At 40.4% G+C, this 25,958-nt stretch overlaps 1 protein-coding gene across 3 annotated transcripts in view; it reads left to right on the forward strand.

Annotated features, from left to right (window-relative positions):
* Positions 1-25,958, forward strand: part of LOC139160418 (contactin-4-like) — a 296,056-nt gene that overhangs the window by 145,449 nt on the left and 124,649 nt on the right. For all 3 annotated transcript variants that reach the window (XM_070738254.1, XM_070738255.1, XM_070738256.1), the window contains one exon: positions 22,043-22,246. In XM_070738254.1, coding sequence (XP_070594355.1) covers positions 22,043-22,246 — 204 coding nt within the window. The remainder of the gene's footprint in view (positions 1-22,042; positions 22,247-25,958) is intronic.

Consider the following 25,958-nt stretch of genomic DNA (forward strand, 5'->3'; position numbering starts at 1 on the left):
GTACCACTGTATAGCCTCCTCCCAAACTACAATATTTTATTTTGTTGTCATTTTTAGGCAGGGGCAGGGAAAACCTATAGTATACATCTAAAATATGTTCATCATGTTTTCAAAATAAAAGTGTCAATTGTCCTTTCAAAATATCAAAATTTTAGCCTTTCTCACATACCCATCATTTCATCCATTTTGCAGCATGACTTGACCCACTGTGGTCTTTATATATTTTATGAGAAACTAGCAAGAATATATCCAAGGGTGATTTTTTCCCAAAGGCGAGTAGACTTTGTTTTCTTTGAAAACATTTCACTTCTCATCCAAGAAACTTCTTTAGTTCTAACTAAATTCACCTGTGCTCCATATGTGCCGTGCTGAACCTCTGCTTGACCTTTACCCATTTCAAATGCAATGATTTCTACAGACGAAAATGTGGCTGCATCATAGGTTCACTTGTGTTCCCTGGAAATAGAAACCAAAGCACCAAACGTACTTACAAGAATTCCACCACTCACTGTTATAGGGTTGTGGATGTTACTATAAACATAGGAAGTAGACGCTTTCACCAAACCAGGGGTGAGTTCCATTTATTTTCATCACCTGTTCACACCATAATGTTTCACACAGGCACACGTTCCCTTGTGCAATTTGGCTTCTGCGCATGCTCAGTAGCTGGAATCGGCCCAAAACATAGTTGAGGAGCTGATCAGCTGTGCTTTGGTTGAAGGAATAAAGGTCAGTTTAAACATGGGGGTGAGCGGAAGAACCCTTTTACAAGCAGCAGAACAGGAAAAACCTTCTAAACAGTAAAAAACTCACCAAAAATTCCCCCCAAAAGTTGGTGATGTCCACAGACTGGCACCGACTGAACCAGATCCGTGACGCCATCATCACATCACCAGTGGGTCGCTAATGGTTGGGTGATCTAGTTCAAACTGGAGGAACCCACCCCTGCACCAAACACATCAATACTGTGGACAGCAACAAGAAAAAGATGTTCAGGAAAATGGCCTTCCTGGACTGTGCAGTATTTACATTTTGATTCTCCCCACCCATTGTAACACAAACTGGAAGTAATCGAAACCCTACCTCTCCGGGCTGAAAGTTTGCCTACCAGCAAAGAAGGAAAAGAACAAAAATGCATCAAGGAAGCCCTCAGATAGCCCTTAACTGGGCTTTCATCAAATACGCAAAAAGATCCATCAAGGGCTCCTTCATAGTGAACAAAGAAGAGAACAACAAATGGAGCAATATTTGCAGGAATATCTTAAAAGCACAACAGGATTTTCAACTAATACAACATTCATGCGCACTTTAAACCCAGGAATACAGTACATTAAGACCAAAGTTTGTCTGTCCAAGGACAAAACACACAGTATATTCACACCAATTCAGAAAGTCATCTGAGACCTATACATTGGGAAAAGGAAACAACAAATTCACAAATGTATGGTACTACACAGGACAACAAACTCATCAGGGCAGGATTTAGCAGGTTATTTACTTACTTACTTACTTACTTACTTACTTACTTACTTACTTACTTACTTACTTACTTACTTACTTACTTACTTACTTAGGCCTGTATTAGATAATAGACATAAAAACATGAATACATGGAATGGATAGGAATAAAAGGGATCATTAGGAAAAGGATGGTAGACATGCTAGTGTGCTTATGCATGCCCCTTAAAGACTCCTTAGAAATGGGGTGAAGTTGACAGTAGAAAGTCTAAGGGTAAAGTTTTGGGGGTAGTGCATTCTAGGTATTGATAACTCTGTTATTGAAGTCGTATTTTTTGCAATCGAGTTTGGAGTGGTTTACCATAAGTTTGTATCTATTGTGTGCTCGTGTATCTACTGTTGTGGTTGAAGCTGAAGTATTCATTGACAGGTAGGACATTATAGCACATAATTTTATGTACTACGCTTAGGTCTAGGCCCAAAATTTCAAGTTTGGTGGCATGAAGTATTCTGTTGCAAGCAGAAGTGTGGAGAACTCTTCTCGTGAAATATCTCTGGACTTGCTCAATTTTATTAATGTCCTATACGTAGTGTGTATTCCAGACAGATGAGCTACATTCAAGAATTGGTCTAGCCATAGTTTTGTATGCCCTAGTTTGCAATTCAAATTTACCAAAGAAGAAGCTACGCAAGATTAGGTTAACAATTTTTAATGCCTTTTTGGCAATGCTATTACAATGAGATCTGGCACTTAGATAATTTGAGAGGAGTACTCCAAAGTTCTTGACAGACTTGAGGGTCGTCTACGAGGTCATATCTGCCCAGATTAAATTTTGTGTTCTGATATATTTTTTTGCCAATGTGTAAGACAGACCATTTGTTGGTTGCCAATTGATTGACCATTCTGATAGTTTAGTCAATGTCTTTTTGTAGGGTAGCAGCATTGTCAGTGTTGAATAGTTTTACATCATCAGAGAAGAGAATGCTGTTGCTTATAATATGATAGCAAAGGTTATTCATGGGGCTACCCTTGAAGAGTGTTCAGAGACTTCAGCTGGTGCAAAATGCGTGAGCGATAGTACACCTTTTTTACTCCAACCCTACATGAACTGCATTGGTTATCAGTTGGTCTCTGGACACAATTCAATATGTTGGTTATCACCTTTAAAGCCTATATGACTCAGAGCCAGACTACTTACGGGACTGTCTTCTGCCTCATACCTCTCAATGGCCAGTAAGATCCCACAGGGCTGGCCTTCTCTGGGTCCAATATCAGTTGGCAGGGCTGCGGGGAAGGGTCTTCTCTGTGGCGGCTCCAACACTATGGAATCAACTGTCTCCAGTGATCCGTTCTATCCCCACCCTACCTGTCTCCCAGAAAGCCATCAAAACCTGGCTTTTCCGGCAGACCTGGGACTAGGAATGATTGAGTGTATGCATGTTTTGGGGGGTTATTTAAGTATTTTAATGCTGTTTGTTATTTTTATTGTTGTTGTATTTTATACTGGTTTTATTTGTTATGATTATTGTGAAATGCCCAGAGTCATCCTGGAGTTGGGCGGCATATAAATATGAATGAATGAATGAATGAATGAATGAATGAATGAATGAATGTAAAGTATAAAGAATGTTGGTCCTAAAATGTTTCCTTCCTGACATCTGAACGACAAGGATCACACTTTCGAAGACAGAAAACTTCACAATCTGGACAGAGAGGACTACTGGTTTGAAAGAGGAGTCAAAGAGGCCAGCTATGTTAGAATTGAACAGCCCTCCTTTAACAGAGGGAGAAAGACATGATGCCATCTGTTTACAGTACAGGCCCAAGAAGATTCCACATCATTTACACTCTGATCCAGGTGACTATGAAGAGACAGATAAACCCCCAAGTGTCCTCAACAGCTCGCAGAGAGGTAATGACCAGCCATCAGAGTGATGATGATCAAATGACTACAAAGAATATAAATTCTTCCATTCCTCACCAGTCAATTAAAACTGAATAAGCTTCTTGGATGAGAAGCCAAACGTTTTCAAAGGAAAAACCAAGAAATATCAGTGGTCTTCAGGAAAAGTAATTTTGGACAACCATGATTAAAAATCTCCATAGATGGCAGGTGTATACTTTGATTCCATTTAACTGGGTATGTGTTAGTGAATGTGTATAGAAGTACTACACACACTCACACACACACACACACACACACACACACACACACAATGAATAATAATAATAATAATAATAATAATAATAATAATAATAATTTATTGGATTTGTATGCCACCCCTCTCCGCAGACTCATTGAGAGTTTATTTTAAAGCTTTGTTAGCAAAGTGTAGTGTCACAACTGAACAATTTTGAGAGAAATACATGAAGGTTTTACTTCAAGCAAGGCAGATCCTTAATAAATAGTTTTGTCTTACATTTTGGACATCTAACAAAGCAGGCTCCAAAACTAAAAAATAGTGGCACTTCAGGAAAAAAAAGACAGAAGATGTTATGATTGACATTGAAAGCAGATATAATGTGTTCTCTCTTGTTGCTAGAAAATGTAATAAAAAACACCAATTCTTTTTTAAGTTGATAGGTAAATCTCTGTGGAAATAAATTACAGTGAAAATCTACAAGTAGATGACATTAAATTCAGGGCAAAGAAGCTGTCTTCCCTGCTCTGTAACTAAATAAACCTAGTGTAGCTGGTTATGTTTGGCCTCTTTGAGACATTGCCCTGACAGCCTACTACACAGGATAGAGTGCTCTGTCAAATCCAGCTTCATACTTTATAATGTGGAGAGAAGCAATATGCTTTTTTATACAGTTCTTATTGTGTAGAAAACATCACTTAATCACAGCATGTGCTGTTCTATCCACTGCCTGTGGTGCAGGGTAATAAAGTTGTTACCTATATTTATATTCATAGAGTTCCACTATAATCCACTGTAATCCACTATAAACTAACTATAATCAAATCATAAAACAAAAAAGAGCAACAGCAGTGCTGAGCTGGGAAAGTGGGAGAAAACAAGCTTTATATTAAGGTTATTAATCTAGGTCACTAAACATCCTGCGGAAACATGCTAAGCAAATCTGAACCTATGTTTCCTTCTAGGAAATCATTGGGATTTAAAAGCAACCACGTTTAGTTATTTCATTGTAGCCTGCAGAATTATGGGGTCTACTTAATTTTACTGTGTATTACGAAGTCAAAAAAAATACTTCTCTTCCACTAATATTTAGGGTATACAAATAAAAACAATAATATATAGTTCCTTGGTTTCATCTAGGATTCGTTCTGTTTTTCTTTTGTATTAATTTAAGGGAAGCTTATGTTCAATAGATTGTACCCAATCAGTCTACCATAGTCAAAAGTCAACACAGGTCTTCTGTACCTGTCCCCCCCCCTCCCCATTTTTTAAATAATTAGATGGCAAATTCTAGAAACAAGCAACACTTTTTTTTGTCTGTCAGAGTCCCATTGTAACAAGTATTCAACAATATGATTGCTAGCATCATGGCAGGCCATGGAACAGTCTCAGGCTCCTGATAAGCACTCTAACCAAGATAGTGATCTAGTTTCTGCTCCACTCAACACGTACCTGGGTGTCATCACCTTCACCAGTGGGAATAAGCCATTTCAGCCAAAAAATTTCAACTTTTGGAAGAATAAAGTCAACAACGCCAACACTTTATTTATAAGCTGCCCAAAGTCACTGAGAGTGAGTTGGGCAGCCATATAAATCAGGGCTGTCGAGTTCACAGTGTCATGTTGTCATGTGACGTAATGTAACTTTTTCCCCCTTTGCTAAAAGAGGGGTGGCCGTAGTCACTGCTTTATGCATCCTGCCCACAGGCTGCACGTTTGACACCCCTGATAAAAATTATCTTAAATAACTAAATAAAAATAAACACCTCATTGCTAAATCTTCATCAATATAGATTAAAAGGACAAAGAAATCTCAAAGAAACCTTAAAGCGTGTAATAGATGTAGTTCTGTCAGTTGTTTTCAAAACTGATGATAGGCATATACAGAATTTTAATGAATTTACTTTTAAAACTCTGTCTTTGTTTCAGTTAAATTATTGTCATTGTATAAAGTTAGATGTTTCTGTATGTAAGATATACGTGTTGACACTTTGGGAAAGTGAAATATTGGATTTTAGTCATCTATCAATGAAAGGAATTATTCAATTATTCTTCACTTTGGGAGACTTCATAAATCTGAAAATCTTGTATGGCAACACATTTTTAATAAATTATGAATATTCTCATTTTCATAATAATAATTTTATGCCTTGAATTTTATTATAATGGATGCAAGTCATATGTTACAATGGCTTTTCCTATCATTGTGTTTCAGTCCTTTTATATTCATTTAGTGATGTACCTCTGTGAGAATGTGTTTTTTACTTGTATTTGAGTCAGTGTATACCTAGCAATTACACAAAGGAGTTCCCACAAGGGTTTTTTGGCTACATTTTCAAGAATGGTTTGCTATTTAAGTCTTTCTAGGGTTGAAAGAGAAACAGGTCCGCAAATCAGCATGTTTCTTCAGTCCCAGTGCAGAATCTTCATCACAAGAGCAAATTAGCTACATATAGTCCTTGTTTAGTATCTGTTCATTTATTTATTTATTTATTTATTTATTTTATTTATTAGATTTGTATGCCGTCCCTTTCCGTAGACTCGGGGCGGCTCACAACACAATAAAAACAGTTTATAACAAATCTAATAATTTACAATATAAAATATTTTAAAAACCCATTATTAAACAGACATACACACAAGCATACCATACATAAATTGTATAGGCCCGGGGGAGATATCTCAGTTCCCCCATGCCTGACGACAAAGGTGGGTTTTAAGGAGTTTGCGAAAGGCGAGGAAGGTAGGGGCAGTTCTAATCTCTGGGGGGAGCTGGTTCCAGAGAGTCGGGGCCACCACAGAGAAGGCTCTTCCCCTGGGGCCCGCCAACCGACATTGTTTAGTTGACGGGACCTGGAGAAGGCCCACTCTGTGGGACCTAATCGGTCACTGGGATTCGTGCGGCAGAAGGCGGTCTCGGAGATATTCTGGTCCGATGCCATGAAGGGCTTTAAAGGTCATAACCAACACTTTGAATTGTGACCGGAAATTGATCGGCAACCAATGCAGACTGCGGAGTGTTGGTGTGACATGGGCATACCTAGGGAAGCCCATGACTGCTCTCGCAGCTGCATTCTGTACGATCTGAAGTTTCCGAACACTTTTCAAAGGTAGCCCCATGTAGAGAGCATTACAGTAGTTGAACCTCGAGGTGATGAGGGCATGAGTGACTGTGAGTAGTGAGTCCCGGTCCAAATAGGGCCGCAACTGGTGCACCAGGCGAACCTGGGCAAACGCCCAGGTTCATTGTTAAGACAGCGATCAAAATGTAACTTTATGACACCTTGACATTTCAGTGGTTCTCCACCTTCCTAATGTTGCAGCCCTTTAATACAATTCCTCATGTTGTGGTGATCCCCAACCATAAAGTAATAAAATTATTAGGAAAATCAAGAGTGGGTTCTAACTTACCTCACTGCCAGTTCATTTCCTGCTGCGCTGTGTGGCCATGCCTCATGGGCGTGCATGCGCTTTGCACAAACACATACACAATGGCATTTTTTGCAAAAAAAAATTGGGGGGGAAAGCTGAAAACAAAATGGTGATGCATGCTTAGTGCTGGAAATTTGGCTTGGTACAAAAATCTCACGGTACAGGTTGTTGGAGTTTTTTTGCACTAGTCTATTTGCATATGGGTGGACCTGTCTGAAGACGTACAGAGGAGTGGTGTCTCGGTTCCTAAGACTATTGGAAATATATGTTTTCCAATGGTCTTAGGCAACCCATGAGAAAGGGTTGTTCGACCCTTAAAGGGGTCGTGACCTACAGGTTGGGAACTGCTGATTTAGGACATTCACAGTTTTGTAAAGCAAAACATACCTGAAGTAAGCTGTAAGATGAGTGGCATAAAAAAATTAGAGAGAGAGAGAGAGAGAGAGAGAGAGAGAGAGAGACACGTTTCATTTAGCAACTGCTTCACTTAATGATGTTACGATTTGTTATATTTTGCTGTGAGCTGCCCCGAGTCCGCGGAGAGGGGCGGCATACAAATCTAAATAATAAATAAATAAATGAGTTGCCAGTCCTAATTGTTGTCACTAAGCAAGGACTCTCTGTATTATAAATAACAAGAGATTCAGAAAAACCTGGCTCCAGCTTTTACCTCTGTCTTAGGAATAGGCAACCAAACAGTTAAAAAACATGCCAAATTGACATTATATATATCCCAGCAGCTAGTGCTATAATATCTCCTTTACTTGGAAATATAATTTTTATTTGTTTAACCCTTGGAAATATTTATGCAATAACTCTAGATTTCTGAAAAGCATTATACACATTTCTTTTTAAATAATAATAATACAGTAATATAGAGACACAAATATTTCAGTAAATATTATAGGCTGCTACTACATCAAAATCAAGTTTGTGAGAATAAAGAAAGAATACTGGTAATATTTTGTCCACAGAACCGTTTGATGAATCTTGGCAACAAAGAAAATCCAAAGAATCTCTTTCCTTTTCATTCTTTAATATTTATTTACTCACTTATTATATTTATTTCCTGCCACAATCAGATGATTCTCACCAGTTAATATAACAATAATAATTAAAAAACAGTTTAAAACACTCCCAGCAGGAATAAAATTAGCATTACAATAAATCAACAGTGAAACAACACAGTAAATAAAACAGTGATGGCCCAAACCTAATTAGAATGACCCTTGGAACAATTCTATTTTTATTATATTTCTAAATTCAACCAAGAAAGAATAGCTTTGTAATCAAAGAGACACAGAGAGTAAAGAAATGTTTTGGGAGGGGGGGATAGAATAAAAAGGAAAAACAAACAAGTGGGGAAAAGACATATTTACATATAGGAAATTATTCACCCCTATTTTTAAACACTTTATTAAATTTTGACCACACAGCGTATTTACCAGTCTTCCAGTTATTTAGCCAGAGAAGCAACTGATATGCATAAGAATGTAATTGTAAAAGAGAAAATGTGCAGTTCAAAACTGAACTATGCTATGGAAAACTTGGTGCTCTCTGAACTTGTTTGCTTGCAGGTATTTCATTACAGCATTACTGCAGTATTCTTTACTGCAGCTTCATCAATGTAAGTGAGTGTCAAATTTGCTCCCTGTTTATATGTTTGTTTGTTTTTTTCCTGGCCGGCCATTTTCTCTCCTGGGAGGGATTTAAGCTGCCATGGCGCCCAGCCACAATGGCATGATCTTGAAGCACCATTTCCATATACCGTAGCTTGCCCTAATACTGGTTTTTCAAGAGGCAATTGGACTTTTTGGGTTTTCTTTAAAGGTGTTTTATTTCTCATCCAAGAAGCTTCTTCAGTTCTGTCTGGATGGTGGGGAATGGAAAGATTTATACGCCTTGCACACAGCTGGTCATTTGCATTCTTTTAGAGAGTCATGGAGGCCACCTGGAGATTTATCTGTGTTGTCAGGATCACCTGAATAGTGCAAATGGGTGTGAAACAAATCAATGTGATAACAGAGCTGAAGAAGCTTCTTGGATCAGAGTTGCCTCTTAAAAAAGCACCTTTGGGGCAAGTATGACCTGGATGACTGGTACTTGTGTTGCCAATTTTGGTAGAGGTATGATTCTCTTTGGATTCTTTGATTACAGCATTGTTTCTGTTTCATTGTTTGGTGTTAATCCCTGGTGTTAATCTGGGTTTTAGCTGCTGGGTGGGATGCTTTTTTATTTGTTGTAATCAAATGTATTATGATGGAAAATAAATATAGATACAAAAATATTAAGGGATTAGGGGAGGAACAAAAAGGGGGAAGGTGTACAGGGTAAATGTGGAAAGAAAGACACTTTTTTTAAAATCTAGAATATAAAATACAGTTAATAAATTCTTTTTTTTTTTTGCTTCACAAATTAAGTGCTAGCCATTTCTATAACAACAAATTAATCATCAACTCCCAAGATCACCGTCCCCCCCAGAAGTGGTTTTCAATTAGAAACAAAACTGGATAAATTATTTTCTTTAATTGGAGCATTTAGTAGTGCCTTCTCTACCAGCCCCATAGCTTTTTCTATCATGGGAATTTAAAGGTCTTTCCATTTTTGCATATAATATAGGATTTGCACTATGATGAATATATATTATTCTTTTAAAGTTCAATTTCTTTTCCCAAATTGTTTATCCAATAGTCCTAAAAACCTTTTGGTTTTAATTTTATATTTGTTTTAAGAATTTTCTAAAACAGAACAAGAAAGATCTGGTACTGCTATTTCTTTGTTTTTATCATAAATCCACTAAAGTAATAAAAAGTATCTTTTTTGCAATTATATTTGCAGCAGACATTTGAAATATCATTCTACAGTGGTACCTCTACGTACAAACACCTCTACTTACAAACTTTTCTAGATAAGAACCAGGTGGTCAAGATTTTTTTGCCTCTTCTCAAGAACCATTTTCCACTTGCAAACCTGAGCCTCCGAAACTGTAACCGAAAAAGGCAAGGAGAAGCCTCTGTGGGGCCTCTCCAGGAATCTTCTGGGAGGAAACAGGGCCGGAAAAGGTAGGGAGAAGCCTCTGTGGGACCTCTCTAGGAATCTCCTGGGAAGAAACAGGGCCTACACCCTCCCTATGGTTTCCCCAATCCCACACATTATTTGCTTTTACATTGATTCCTATGGGAAAAATTGCTTCTTCTTACAAACTTTTTGACTTAAGAACCTGGTCATGGAACGAATTAACTTTGTAAGTAGAGGTACCACTGAATTTCTTTGACAGTTTCTTGGGCGTTAAGTACCAACAATATATCATTTTATAAAAATGTTCTTTTCAAATTATAATTCAGTGTGAATTTCAATCCATTCATCCACATATTTTCCCACTGCTGAAGCATTATATTATAACCAGTATTTTTGGCCTATTGAATCATACGGTGTTTAAAATATTCATTTTCCAGGTTCAGCTTCAGCAACATTTTATAAACTTTAGTTTATCATTGTCAATGATGAAATTTCAAATTATAAATTTTTAAATCTAAGTTATAGCTTTCTGTGAACTCTGGACAAACACTTCTGATTCCAATATTTTCCCCCCTCTAAGATTAGATTCATGATGAGTAAAATATATTATTTGACCATAAGTCCACCAATTTGGTCTCACCTTCATTTCTTTTCTATAAAAGATTTCCAATGGTGATAGCAGTGATGGGCTACAAGCCGGAACGCTAAATTGCGCTTGCCACCGCGGCTCATAAGTTCTTGAGGGACTAGCGCGATTTTGCTGCTGCACCTGTGGAGGTAGCAAAATTGCGCCTGTGTTTCGTCAAGGTTTTACCTGCGGCCCTGTGCGCAATTTTGCTACCTCCACAAGTGTAGCAGCAAAATCACGCTGGTCCTGCAAGAACTTATGAGCCGCGGTGGCGAGTGCAATTTAGCCTTCTGGCTTGTAGCCCACCACTGGGTGATAGCTAAACAGGTCCCTTAGAAGAGAGTCTTATCTTCTAAGACCTTATTAGAAGATAAGGGCCTCAGTGGTGCAGTTGTTAAAGTGCAGTACTACAAGCTATCACATCATAACAGTTTGGCAGATCAAATCTCAGTATGGTGAAGATTGACTCAGCCTTCCAAGTGTTCCAAGGTCGGTAAAATGAGGACCCAGATTTTGAGGGGCAATATGCTTACACTTTGCAAACCACTTAGAGAGAGCTGTAAATCATTGTGAAGTGGTATTTAAGTCTAAATGCTAAATGCTATTTTATTTATTTAAAATTCTTAGGGTGGCATGCCTAACAAAGTATTTTTTGAAACTTGAGTTTATTATACTATAGCATGCCTTATTATACTATAGGGAGTATCCATATCTTAATTTGTGGTCCTCCAAATCTAATAACATCTCATTTTAAAAAGTCACCCAGTCTGTCAGCAGTCACCTTGTGCTTACTAGGCAAAACATAATAGGAAAAGTTTGGAGAAAAACCAAAGTTGTAAAGCTGTATCTCCTCAAGATGCTGCTTCAAGGCCATCCAACACACCAGCTGCATACCAAACTGGGTCTGAACTCTCTGTTATGAAAACATCTTGCCCAGGTGCGGGTTATACTTACCTTCCCTACCGGTTCTCATTGCGTCAGAAGTGATGAAAGATAACTAAGGGGAGACAGTTGTGATGTCTCCTGTGGACAATGACTCCTCAACTTCTTCCACAGAAGATTAGGGTTAGGTCACTCATTTCATACTTTCAACCTAATGAAGTTGACAGTCTTAAACATTCTTTGGGGTATCAAGTAAATCGGAAGAAGTATCTTTAGTTGAGCTAAGTCTCCTTAAGTGATAAGATATATACAGTGGTGGGATTCAGCCAGTTTGCACAAATTCAATAGAACCAATACCTAATTTTTTGCTGAGTTCAGTGAACATATTACGGAAAATCTGTTTTCATTTAACTTCCTTCAAAGAAACTCCTCCCCAAAAGTCCAAGAAAGGAGCAATGGAAATCTTCACTCATGTCACTCAAGTGAAAACTGTCTCAGGCAGCAGGGTGGGGCCTGCGTATAAGGTGGCAAACCAGGGCCAAAGTGACTGCAGAATGCCAGAGGGTTGGGGAGGGTGCTGAAGTGAGCGGGCATCTTAGCTGTCACTTCCTGGCCAGAGGTGGAATGCGACCGTATTTAAGTGCCAGTCGCTGCCATCCCTCCCTCCAGCGGGCCTGGGCAGCTACAGCAGAGAGAGACGGGCCCATTTCAGCACCTGTCGCCCAGATGTCCTCTCTTCCCGCAAGCATTTCATTGCCTATTTGATTTCTAGCTCTCGCATTTTTCCATCGTGTTTCTCACTATCATGTGTAGAGAAACAAACATTTGTGGGACTAATAAAAAAGTCCAATCAATCAATTCCAACTTCTCACAAAAATAGATCAGGTAGGCAAATAAATGCTTGAAGGAAATAGCATCTGGGTAGTGGTGGGTGGGGTAAGCTCCACGATGCAGTGCCACATTACATTGGACAAGTAGGAAACATAGCAGCTGGTGCAAGGGAAGGAAGAGGGCAGTTTCCCTCTTTCTTCTCCCTACTCCTCCACTTTCCCTCATGCTGGCCGCTCCATTTTCGGTGCAGCAGCCAGGATCCACTTTGACAGCGTGAGGAATAATTTAACAACTGGTTCTCCCAGGATCAGGTTGACCATCGCAGGAGGCTTGTTCCACGAGTCTGGTAGAACTGTAAGATGGGGATGGGCCATGCCTCCCACGATGGTCAACCTGACCCGACCGAACCAGCTGTTAAATTATTTGAATCCCACCACTGCTATACATAATATTTTAAGCCTTAACCATGGATTTATTAAATGATTTATTATCATTTTACCATTCATGTAAACAATTGGTAATCTTTAAATATTTATTTAAAAAGCATACTAGAAATTTAGAATAATCTGAAATACATTTTAAACGGGAGAATAATTCAAGGGTTTAGATGTTGCTAATGCATCTACAAAACACTGTAAAATAATATTTCATTGGATATTCTGTCATTTCTACATCCAACAAAATAAAAACTTCAAGGAAACCCCCCCCCCAAAAATTAAATATATTGAAGTAGTCCAAGAAATGTCATATTCTCAGAATATAATAACTTTATGTCTTTATGATTGATTATTGATGAACAGTTATATTTTACTTAAATATTCATGTGTTAGGTATAATGGATTTTCTAATGTGCTATAACAAATAGATTTCTTAGAATCTTTTGAGCTTTGACAGTCCCTACTAAATTTTTAACAATAAATTCATCTTGCAAGCATGTGATATGCATAACCAGTTGATCAGTACTGCATATTATACAAGGTATTTATTATATAAATGGACCAAATTATTTTGTAATGATCTAGATTCCTGAATAATCTTTAACTTGGTTGCTAATTCACTGGATAACATCGTTATCTAATGGCAGAAGCAGAATTTCTAGACATTTCTAGTATGATTTCAAGAAACCTGTACTTCTACATTGCTTTCAAATCCAACACTGCCTCATTTTTGCTTATTGCTTTGCAATTTTAATATGTCATAACAGCTTCTGACATTGAACACAAAGACTGGCAAACACAAATATGAGTAATAGTCTTGAGCAATGTTCCATCTAATTTTTTTTCGGTGTGGGCGGAAAAGTATAGTGTCTGAGCGACAGTCCCTTTGGGACTGGGCGGCATAGAAGTATAAATAAATAAATAAATAAATAAATAAATAAATCTTTTCTTTTTTATTAAAAGAAATTAATAATTTAAAAAATTAAAATCCATTACTATTAAAACTAAAACAACCAGCAAAACTATTAATAAAAACAGGTGAGGGCTGGGTTTTTTTCTCTGTTATTATTTAAGTACTTTTACCATATGCTTTAAATCAAGTCACTTCTCTCTCTGTTTCTATCTCTTTCCTGTCATTCTCTGCCTCAATCATTTTCTCATTTCTCTTTTTTCCTCCCCCTTTTTCCTATCATTTCTCTCTCTCTCTCTTCCTTCCACTCTTCTCTCTATCTCTTTCTTCCTCTCTCTCACTCTCTTCCTTCCTTTCTCATCTTTCTTTCTCTCTCTTTCTCTATCTTGCTTTCTTCCTCCCTCTCACTCTCTTCCTTCCTCTTTCATCTCTTTCTTTCCTTCTCTCTCTCTCTTTCTCTATCTTGCTTTCTTCCTCTCTCTCACTCTCTTCCTTCCTTTCTCATCTTTCTTTCTCTCTCTCTCTTTCTCTATCTTGCTTTCTTCCTCTCTCACACTCTCTTCCTTCCTCTCTCATCTCTTTCTTTCTTTCTTTCCTTCTATCTCTTTCTCTATCTCTCCCCCTCTTGCTCTCTCTCTTTTTCTTACTTTCCCTCTCTTGTTTTCTTTCTCTCACTCTTTCTCTCTCTCGTTCTCTCTCTCTTGCTATCTCTTTCTCTCCGCCTTCTTTCTCTCTCACTCTCTTTTTCACTTTCTATCTTGCTCTGTCGCTCTCACTCTTGTTCTCCGGAGGCTGGCGAAAGTGATTTACAATGTCGGGCGAGCGGACCGGTGCGCTGTCCCCAAATCTCCCTGCCAGCCCACCCGCCCGGAACATTCAAAATAAGAAAACCCTTCACTCTTACTTTGAATGTTCCAGGCGGGCACGCAGGCAGGGAGATGGGAAGAGCGCACGCCGGCCCGCGCGCCCGTCAGCCTCCGGAGAACGCCTGCCCCACCTCTCTTGCAGCGGAGGAGAAAGAGAGGTGGAGCGGGCGGGCGAGCAAGCGGGCAGGAGAGTGGGTGGTGGGCGGCGCGCGCTCCCCAAATCTCCCTGCCAGCCCACCCGCCCAGAACATTCAAAATAAGAAAACCCTTCACTCTTACTTTGAATGTTCTGGGCAGGCGCGCAGGCAGGGAGATGGGAAGAGCGCGCGCCGGCCCGCCAGCCTCCAGAGAACACCTGCCCCGCCTCTCATGCAGCGGAGGAGAAAGAGAGGCCAGGAGCGCGAGGGGGCCGGAGGCACCATGGAGAGGCAGGGGCGGCCGCGGCTCCCTTCTACTGCCTGCGCCTCCCCGCCACCCCCCCCTGCAGGCTGGCAGGGGGATGGGGAGCACATGACCGAGGAAAAGGGTGCGTGCGGGGGTATTTTGGAGTGCGCGCGCGCTCACGCGCGCAGCTTACAGCAAACAGTGGTCTTGAGTACTCTGTTAGTAAAAAAATGCTCCAAATAAGGCACATAAAACAATCAAACTAATTAAGGCTCAGTTAGCTTTCTAAAAGGAGTCTGTTATTTTACCGGCATAATTATTTTTTGAATAGCTATTCAATACGTAAGGGGGCTTGGCTTCTACAAGATATATATCCAGAAGTGTAATCGAAGAGCTGGCCGTGAAGGCAGTATGAGGCTCCACCTACCCACTCAGATGCTCAGAGGGTAAAAAATCACAAATGGCGGTGTCCAGGTGGGTGGGTGGAGCCTGGTGCTGTTTTCACAATTAGATTTCCGGCAGCCGATAGGCAGAAACAAACCAGGAGCATTTCACCGCTAGGCTTATGTCATGACATTGCTTTTATAAGTCTGATTCTCCTTGTCCTATCCCACAGACACTGCTGGATATATATCTTGTAGAAGCCAAGCCCCCCCCCCCAATATTGAATGGCTATTTTTTAAAATGTCTTAATTATAGTAGTGCATGGCTGAAATGTTTGGGACAGAAGAAATGAAAATAATATAATAATTATCTACTGGACCAATGTTCATATGTAGAGAATAGACTTTAGGGAATTTTTTTGGGGGGAAATAACTATTTTGAAAAATGAGAAAATTCCAGAATGATGTTTTCAAAACAACTAATTTTAATATACATATTTTATAAGATACAAGGAATATTTGTATTAATTTAAAAATTATAAATCTTTCTAAGAACTTTTGACATTTTACCTAGTATCCTCTATTTTAGAACTATGAATTGCTCTATTACCATGCAAGCATTCTACGTACTTCCAAATGTCTTGTTATAAATTCTAATCCTATTTTTTGTTACTCAACTAACTGACTCAAAGTCATTTCATGCTGTATATTAAGAGGCCGTTTACTCAGTTGTTACAAATTGCCTATGGGACAGCAATTGTCACTTTCAGACCAATTAGCAGGTGAAGCCTTATTAGAAGAAATCTGCCAAGTTTGAAACAGATGCAAATAGTGCACAAGCATCCCTATAGAATTCAAACTGCATATTTTGCATTTATATTCAGATTGTTGTCCATTCTATTATACTTTACCTTGAACATTTCTGCATTTATTGTGTATAGAACAACATACTTAACGTTGTTTTAATTATCAGAATTCTATGTGCAAATGAAGCTGCTGCCTAGAAAAACTATGTTAGGATCATAGTCAAATAATTTAAATAATTAAATACGTCAACTGTTGGGGAATGGGGGGAAATCAGAGAAGTGTGAAATTTAGTATCGAGTTAAAATAATTTATTCATAAATGGGTCTGTTGTCTCAGTTTAGACTCAGGATGTATCTGGTCATTTTCTTTTGTCTTCATTCACATCTGTCTCTGCTTGGAATTATTTACTACCAATATGTACTTGACAAAATTAATAAATAAATAAATAAATAGTAATAATAAAATAAGATCCTGTGCCATCTCCCCCTCAAATAGGGGAGGGATGCAGTGATTTGAGATGATTCATGATGTTTACAGTCTGCAAACAGAAACAGCAGTATACCTTCACTTAAAAGTTTTGAGGACACTAATGTCCTCAAGTGTCTCTAAGGTCACTCTCTTGGGGACAATAATGCCCACAATTTGAACAGGGAAGATATATGATTTGAGAGAGGAGCAAAGGAATTAATTTATGCTAAAGTGCAAAGTCTTTCCTTCAATAGAAGTGGTGGCCTCAGAAATACTCTGTTCCCCATTTTTTATGCTGCTCTTGTATCATTGCCCAGGAAGATCAAGAGCACTTCACAGGTTCACCAATGAGGTCAACACACCTGAGAGAAGGATTTAGGAGCAATGACCCTTAACTATTCTCTGTCTACTCCTCTAAGAACCTATTCAGATTTGGAGGACATATATGGGTTCTCCATGACCAACTTGTTCATATTGAAGAAACTACTTGGATAAGCTGCAAAACGTTTCAAACCAAAAAAGAAGTACTGTTGCCATGACTCAACTTAAATCACAAACAAACTGCTACCCATCAATGATGAACTAGAAGCAGAGGTATCCAGATTCTAATCCCACCTCATTCACAGAGGTTCATTAGGGCAGTGTTTCCCAACCTTTTTTCAGCCGCGGCACATTATTCACATTTACAAAATCCTGGGGAACATTGAGCGGGGAGGGGGGGGGGGGCTAAAAAAAGTTTGGACAAAAAAAATCTCTCTCTTCCTCCCTTTTGCTCTATTTCTCTCTCTCTCCCTCTTTCTCTCCCTTCCTTCCTCTTTCTTTCCCTCTCTCTCTCCATCCCTCTTTGTTTCTCCGTTCCTTCCTCTCTTTTTTGCTCTCTTTCTCTCTCCCTCCTTCCCTCCCTCTATGCTGCGGCACACTGATTGGGAAACACTGCATTAGGGGATAATGGGCCAGTTACTCTCTTTCACTCAACCTTTCTCACAGGATGGAAAGAAAACAACAAGAACATTTTGTTTACTGCAAGGCTCTTGGAATTATAGATCTCCTCTTGGCATTTTTGGATCATCAACTTTAAATGCCTTTTGACGCAGAACCACATGGGTTTTACAAATACCATCCGTGAGTGTTAATAACTCCCTACTTTGCCAAGTTTCATGGGAGAGACTGGATCAATCTACATTGTCACTGTTGTCTAACAAGGTCCCTTAAGATACATGCACATAAAAGGCATCTGTTTATTCACAGTACAAGAAGTATTTAAAATTCTTTATGATCTCTGGGGAATATGAAAGGAAAACAACAGCAACAAGAAATCACTTGTACTCAGTCTGAAGAAGAGTGTCTGTAAACCATTAACTTAATTTAAAGGAAAGGAAATTAATATGTAAATTAAAGTAAAAAAGAATGGTTTAGGGACACAGATTTTTTTTTCTTGGAATGTATTATACCTTCTGAGAAATGCTACTTTGCTCATTAGAAGCATCCACATGACAAAAACATAGGGTTCTTTATAATTAAATGCCCATGTGTAAATACAATGATTAGATAAGCCACATAAACATAATTATTGTATCTTCTAAAAAGCCAGGAAATATGGTTTCCATTGGGGAGTGATTATTAAAATATAACAGTATCATCTTTTGTTAGTATTACTACATTGAATGCAATGTGTTCATGTAAGCTAAAGTGAAATAATTATTGTGAGAGGGCAAATCTATTTGGTGGATTGAGCCCTTGTATCTTAAAAAGTATTCCAGTAGTGTAGGTCAATTACAATGATGACTCATTAAAAGGAATTAAAATATTCCTATAAAGCTGCAACAGATGGTTCTCTAATTCTTATAATCTGAAGATGTTTAGGGTAATAGTCTGGCATTACTATAACAAGATTAGAGTGAAACCTAAGTGCTGGAAGTTGCTTGCAATGTATGTCCTTGTTGTTGCATAATTTCCAAAGATAAAGTATAAATTGGAAATATTGTTGAATTAATCATAATGCCCTTGAATACCTCATTTAATATACATTTTTCTCCTCTAGTAATCTTCAGGGTATATGAAGTCCTAACTGTAGAAGCAAACGATTAAGCAAATCAAAGAGAAAAGAAATATATATGATTTGTTCTTAAATCCAGCACAATGAGCTGCAATCAGCTGGAAAGTTAAAATATTTTTAATGAGAAACTTTTTATATTTACTGCAAATGCCATAAATTTCCAAATCATATATAGAGTGGAATCCTCAATGTCCTCTGAGCTTGGTTGTTTGCTTGCAAATATTTTATAACTCAGGTAGATAATATCATCACTGAGTATGAGGTTTGCTCATTGTTTATTTACAATCCTGCTAGATGGTGTGTGTGTGGTTTTCTTCTTAGTAGTTCCTGGCAAGCTACTATATATAAACAGGGAGCAAACCCCATACTCATTCACCCTGATGATGTTCTCTAGTTGGATAATGAAACATATGCAAGCAAACAGCCAAGTTCAGAGAGCATCAAGGACTCACTGGTTTTGTCCTGATACATACAGTGGTCCCCCGATTATCGCGAGGGTTCCGTTCCAGGACCCCTCGCAATGATCGGTTTTTCGCGAAGTAGCGCTGCGGAAGTAAAAACACCATCTGCGCATGCGCAGATGGTGTTTTTACTTCCGCCGCAGCAGCGAGGAGCCGAAGATTGGGGTTTCCCCGCTGCCCACGCAAACTCCTCGCTGCTGCCGCGCCCGCTGCTTGTCCGCCCGCCGCTTGTCCGCGCCTGCCTGCCCGCGCACACCCGCCCTTCGCCCGCCCACACCGTTCGCTCGCGCCGCTTCCCAGCTGAGTCCTGAAGCGAACTTCCAGAAGTTCGCCTTTGACGTTTGGCTTCGGGACTCAGTTGGGAAGCCGCGCGGCTGTTTTAAAAACGTCGCCTCCGGCATGGGGGGCTTCCTAGCAGCCCCCCAAACCCGGGTTGGGGGTCCGGGGGCTGCTAGGAAGCCCCCCATGCCGGCGGTGACATTTTAAAACAGCCGCGTGGCTTCCCAACTGAGTCCCGAAGCCACACGCGGAAGTTCGCCTTTGACGTTTGGCTTCGGGACTCAGTTGGGAAGCCGCGTGGCTGTTTTAAAACGTCGCCGCCGGCATGGGGGGCTTCCTAGCAGCCTCCGGACCCCCAACCCGGGTTTGGGGGGCTGCTAGGAAGCCCCCCATGCTGGCGGCGACGTTTTAAAACAGCTGCGCGGCTTCCCAACTGAGTCCCGAAGCCAAACGTCAAAGGCGAACTTCCGCGTTTGGCTTCAGGACTCAATTGGGAAGCCGCGCGGCTGTTTTAAAATGTCGCCGCCGGCATGGGGGGCTTCCTAGCAGCCCCCCAAACCCAGGTTGGGGGTCCGGGGGCTGCTAGGAAGCCCCTCATGCCGGCGGCGACGTTTTTAAAACAGCCGCGTGGCTTCCCAACTGAGTCCCGAAGCCAAACGCGGAAGTTCGCCTTTGACGTTTGGCTTCGGGACTCAGTTGGGAAGCCGCACGGCTGTTTTAAAACGTCGCCGGCGGCATGGGGGGCTTCCTAGCAGCCCCCCAAACCCGGGTTGGGGGTCCGGGGGCTGCTAGGAAGCCCCCCCATGCCGGCGGCGACGTTTTAAAACAGCCGCGCGGCTTCCCAATTGAGTCCCGAAGCCAAACGCGGAAGTTCGCCTTTGACGTTTGGCTTCGGGACTCAGTTGGGAAGCCGCGCGGCTGTTTTAAAACGTCGCCGCCAGCATGGGGGGCTTCCTAGCAGCCCCCCAAACCCGGGTTGGGGGTCCGGAGGCTGCTAGGAAGCCCCCCATGCCGGCGACGACGTTTTAAAACAGCCGCGCGGCTTCCCAACTGAGTCCCGAAGCCAAACGTCAAAGGCGAACTTCCGCGTTTGGCTTCGGGACTCAGTTGGGAAGCCGCGCGGCTGTTTTAAAACATCGCCACCGGCATGGGGGGCTTGCCAGCACCCCCCCGAACCCGGGTGGCCGGGTGAGCAGCGAGCGAACGGCGGGTGGCCGGGCGAGCAGCGAACGGCGGGTGAGCGGGTGCTGGGGGGGGCTTCTCGCCCTCCCGCCAGCAAGAGGGGGAAGACCCAGGGAAGCCGCCCAGCAGCTGATCTGCCCGGCACCATCTACGCATGCGTGGCCATAGAAAAAAGGGCGCGCATGCGCAGATGGTGTTTTTACTTCCGGGTTGAAAAATCGCGATATAGCCGTTCGCAATTATCGGGATCGCGATACCCAGGGGATCACTGTATTGCATACTCTCTTCTACTGGAATATACAGAGTGCTTAGCTGATAAACGTTTCCAGATAGCTAGTTTTAGGGAACTAGTGGCTCTGGTTACTTTCTGTAACCATTAACTGATTTCTGATTAATTCCATAGGCAAGTAGCAGTCGAGAATTCCTGCCTGTCTCTTCCAAAAAAGAAAACATTGGAATGTAAAGCTGAAGGTTTTAGAGTTCTCTACACAAAGATTCCTTTATTTGCCTTTATATACATGTAGGATCAGATTAAGGCCAGTTTATGTCCTATATACAAATGAATAATGGTGCTTTCAATGGAAAAACTCTCACACCACAAAATGTGATATCAGTTGTCAAATACTTTAAAACCAGATGTTTTAAACTCACCATGCTAAAGAAATAGGGGTTTTTTTAACACAGAAGATTAGGATTCCAAAAAAAAGTCATATAAAATTGAGCACGAAGTGAAAACGTTAAGAGCATGATAACTGGGGTGGGCAGGAACTTTGAGGTGCCCCTCCCTTGCATTTGTGCTCTAAGCACATGGATATTTTGCTGAATGAATCCTCCGGGGTTGTATAAATGGATACTTTTATCTTGTTAGGCTAAAAACCAGAGTGGCTGCAAATTAATAAAAATGCAATCCCTCTTCTCAAGTTTATAGTTTGAAAAGTCTGAGTGCACATCTCGAAAGAGAGAGTTGATGTTTGCTTCTTTTATGACCTAGTCCAGTGATGGCGAACCTTTTCGGTGCCCAAATTGGAACCCGCATGCATGTTCATGTACTTGCCAGCTGGTCTTTGGGTTTCCAGTGCTCTGGAGTGCACAAAAATGGCCCCAAAACAGCCTGAAACAGCCTGAAAAACAGCTGGAAAATGGTGTAGAAAATGGCCTGAAAATGGCTTGGAAAATGGCCAGGAAAAGGCCCAGAAATGGTCTTAGTTTTGGCTGTTTTCAGGCTGTTTTCTGGTGGTCTGGCACCCGTGAAGACCAGCTGGCTGGTACGCCGGAAACCACAAGAGCAGCTGGTGATGGCACGTGTGCCCACAAAAAGAGCTCTGTATGCCATAGGTTCGCTGTCATGGACCTAGTGTTCTGCTTTCCACAAGTAATATTCCATAATATTATTAATAGTTATTATTGCTTTATTTTCAGAATTGATCTATGCCTGGATTTTCAATGAATATCCAACTTTTGTGCACCAGGATAATCGTCGCTTTGTTTCGCAAGAGACTGGGAACTTATACATAGCTAAAGTAGAGAAATCGGATGTGGGAAATTATACCTGTGTCGTGACAAACACAGTAACAAATACCAGAGTGCGAGGACCTCCTACACCTTTAATCCTGAGAAATGATGGTAAGATTTTTATTACATTCTAATAAGTTTTATAAGAAATTGGGAGAAGTATAACATTCTAAAGGATAATACTAAAAATCTACATTCTATACAGATACAATGAAAAGTAAGATTTGGCCCTGAACAAAAGTTCCAATTATCATTTATTTAAAATATTTGAATAATCTTATGCTTGTGATGTTTTCTTAGGTGAAAACTGAATTTTATAGGACTTCTATGGTTGTAAACTAGCAAGAAAATTGGCAATCTAGTCTCTGACACCTAAATCTAATTCTATAAATGGTTGGATGCCACCCCTCCTCTGACTTTGTGTGCATGACTTGCAGATTTGCAAGCCAAGAAGCATGGCAGCTATTGGATGATATCAGCCCACTAGTAAGGAGGCCACTAATACCATCCAAAATGTTCCATCCCTCCACCTTCCCTCACTTTGAGAGTTTGGGTAAAAATTGGATTTAGCAATCTGCCACCTACACAGCTCCATTCTAAGTTCATGGGCCATAAAAACCAGGTGGTAGCCCATTGAGTTAGTAATAGCAGTGAACATTAATGAAATATGATAAGATTTGGGGCTTGAAGTAGTAATGCAATAGTATACATTTGTATGTTAAAATTAGGCATTATAAAATAGCCCCGCTATTTATAGTCTTCATTTTCCTGTTCTACATTTCCTATAATTCAGCTGTTTAAATGCAATTTATTCATCAATATTCATACGTTAAGGCAGTTAATATGAAAGACCAGTCTTTCGGGATGCAAAAAAAGTAAATTAAAGGGCAATGAATGCAAACAAAAATGATATGTGTTATAGGAGTGTGACAGCTGTATTTGGATCTTTTTTGAAAGAAACCTGACATTTGCATGGCCAGTATATTTCAATATATAAGAGAAATTAGTTTCATTAGAGCATATGGTTATTAAATTAGTAGATTAAGTGGCAAATTCATCCATTTTAATGTCCTGATTACATAAATAAGAACTATATAAATCTAAAATGTTGGTGCTAGAGCTATTGCAATACTTCACACTCCTTATAAGCAAGTATAAGCAAGATGGATTTTTAAAAAGACAAAAAAATGCTATCCTTTGGAAGGGAATCAAACTTAAGTGTCTGTCCTCCATTCCAACAATTCCAATCAATGAATATTTTTTTGTATAATACTCAACATTCTTCATTAGATTAATAATAGAAAGTTTTTATCAATGCTTTTCTTGCTTTAAAAAATGTTTTTTTATTAGTGTTGGCTTTGTAATCTAGCACTAAATATGCCGAAAATGCTTGGATCCAATAGCCATGGTTAAAAGAAGAAAACAGGAGTCCTATAAAATTATTTCTGGAAAAGACAGATTTTTTTTTCTGTTTGGTCCCATTTCAGATTACATGAGACATCTCCATATTCTCTACTGCAAAAGTAACAGAGAATTCTGGGAGATTGGTGATGATGATTATAAACATGCACCCTGCCTCTTCCCAATTATATAACTTACTTGAATTTTTTATCCACTAGAATTGTAGATGTTTGGGATACTTAGAATATCTCATGGAAATGTGACTTGATATCATGAAAGATATTAAAATTGTAATATTGTACTGTTTTTGAGTACTTGTCCCTGTTTTCCGACTCTATCCTTCATTGACTGTGCACGAAATATTATTCATAGTACATAAATACATTTATCCATAAATAATATTTCATATCCGCATTTCATTTTTCATTTACTTCCTAATCAGCTTCTCGGGGAGCCCTTAGAAAATATAATTGTATCTGTTTCTTTGTACTTTTTGGAAAACAATATGTTTTTTTTTAATTGTATGGCAAATTTAAAAAAAAATTCCTTAACCCATTGGTTAAGCTTAATAGCTTAACCATAGGTTAAGGATTTTTTTTCTTTTAATTAATTAATATCAGATGGCATTTTCTCCATGGGACACTAAAATGTATCAAAACTGAGCATGGCCAGGCAATGTTAAAAGTTGTCTTATTGTTTAGAAATTTCCTGGATCAATACAAGACCAGTTTGTGGCTTCTCTGCCCAGATGGTGTTTATCTAATTGTCCAAGTGCAAGATAAAAGGCAGTCTGTGTGGCATAGAATTTGTCAGAAAATAGTCTTTGCTCTGGTCTTTCCATAGTAAGAACTGTCTTCAAATTTAGGCTTGTCTTCCACAATCTATTCTAAGTATACTTTCAGCCAGTCCTCAATTAGCCTGTAAGTGCTGGGAGTAATCAGAGTGCAGAGAAAGAGTAACAGTGGCAACAGGGGAGCCATAGCTTTAAAAATAGCTTACAACTGATCATCCATTTGCTTCAATTTAAGTAGTTTTATTACGTTTCTCTGCAGAGAACAACTTGTTGGCAAAGTCCCTTTTTTAATTTCCTGGGCAGCCAGAAATAACAGACCTGTTTGGTTTCTCATTTGTGCTGAAAAAAGAACCAAAACTTTTAGTGTAGTTTGTTGACTACAGAGTTTCCTCCAGATCAGGATCTTCTAGTGGTGTGATTGTAGACAGCATTGTAGACAGTGTTTTGTATTATGACAGCTAACACCATCTAGGGCAGGGGTCCCCAAACCTTTTACACAGGAGGCCAGTTCACTGTCCCTCAGACTGTTGGAGGTCCGGACTATTAAAAAAACGTATGAACAAATCCCTATGCACACTGCACATACCTTATTTAAAGTAAAAAACAAAAAGGGAACAAATACAATATTTAATATTTATTCTCCCTCTTTCTCTCTCTCTCTTTCACTCTGTCCTTCTCTTTTTCTGTTTCTCTCTCTCTCTTTCTCTTTGTCCTCTCTTTCTCTTTATCTCTCTCTCTCTTGCTTTCTTTCTCTCTCTTCTCTCTTTCTCTCACTCACTCTCTTTGTATCCCTCTTTCTCTCTCCCTCTCCTCCTTTCTCTCTCTCCCTTTCTATCTCTCCTCTTTCTTTTTCTCTCCCTCTCTATCTCTCCCTCTTTCTCTCCCTCTCCCCCTCTCTCTCTTTCTTTCTCTCTCTCTTTCTCTCACTCACTCTCTTTCTATCTCTCTCTTTGTATCTCTCTCTTTCTCTCTCTCCTTCTCTCTCTATCTCTTTCTCTCTCCCCCTTTCTACCTCTCCTCTTCCTTTCTTTCTCTCTCTCTTTCCTTCTTTCTCTCTTTCTCTCTCCCCTCCTTTTTCTCTCTCTCTCTCTTTCTCTCTCATACAGCATGCTGGCAACAGAGAGAGAAAGAGAGAGGTAGAGGTTGGGTGCATTACCGGGAGGTGAGGCGGCATGGGGCCTGACGCTGGGTGCCAGGGACGCCGGGGAGGGCGAAGGGGTGGATGTGGCTACTGCCTCTCAGCTGCAGAGCCGAACGGGGGCAGAGGCAATGGCAGAGTCCGGCGCTGGGGCCATGCGGGGCCACTCATTCAGGGGGGCGTGGACCGGCAAGCCGCCCTCCGCTCTCTCTTTCTCTCTCATACACCACGCCGGCAACAGAGAGAGAAAGAAAGATAGAGGAGGGCGGCTTGCCGGTCCACGCCCCCCTGGATGAGCGGCCCCCGGTGCCCTAGCTCCAGACTCCGCCGTTGCCTCCGGCATGGTGTATGAGAGAGAAAGAGAGAGAGCGGAGGGCGGCTTGCCGGTCCACGCCCCCCTGGATGAACGGCCCTGCATGGCCCCAGCACCTGCCTCCGCCCCCGTTTGGCTCTGCAGCTGAGAGGCACGTCCACTCCTTCACCCTCCGCGG

This window comes from Erythrolamprus reginae, chromosome 2 (assembly GCF_031021105.1).
Source record: "Erythrolamprus reginae isolate rEryReg1 chromosome 2, rEryReg1.hap1, whole genome shotgun sequence".
Taxonomy (NCBI): domain Eukaryota; kingdom Metazoa; phylum Chordata; class Lepidosauria; order Squamata; family Dipsadidae; genus Erythrolamprus; species Erythrolamprus reginae.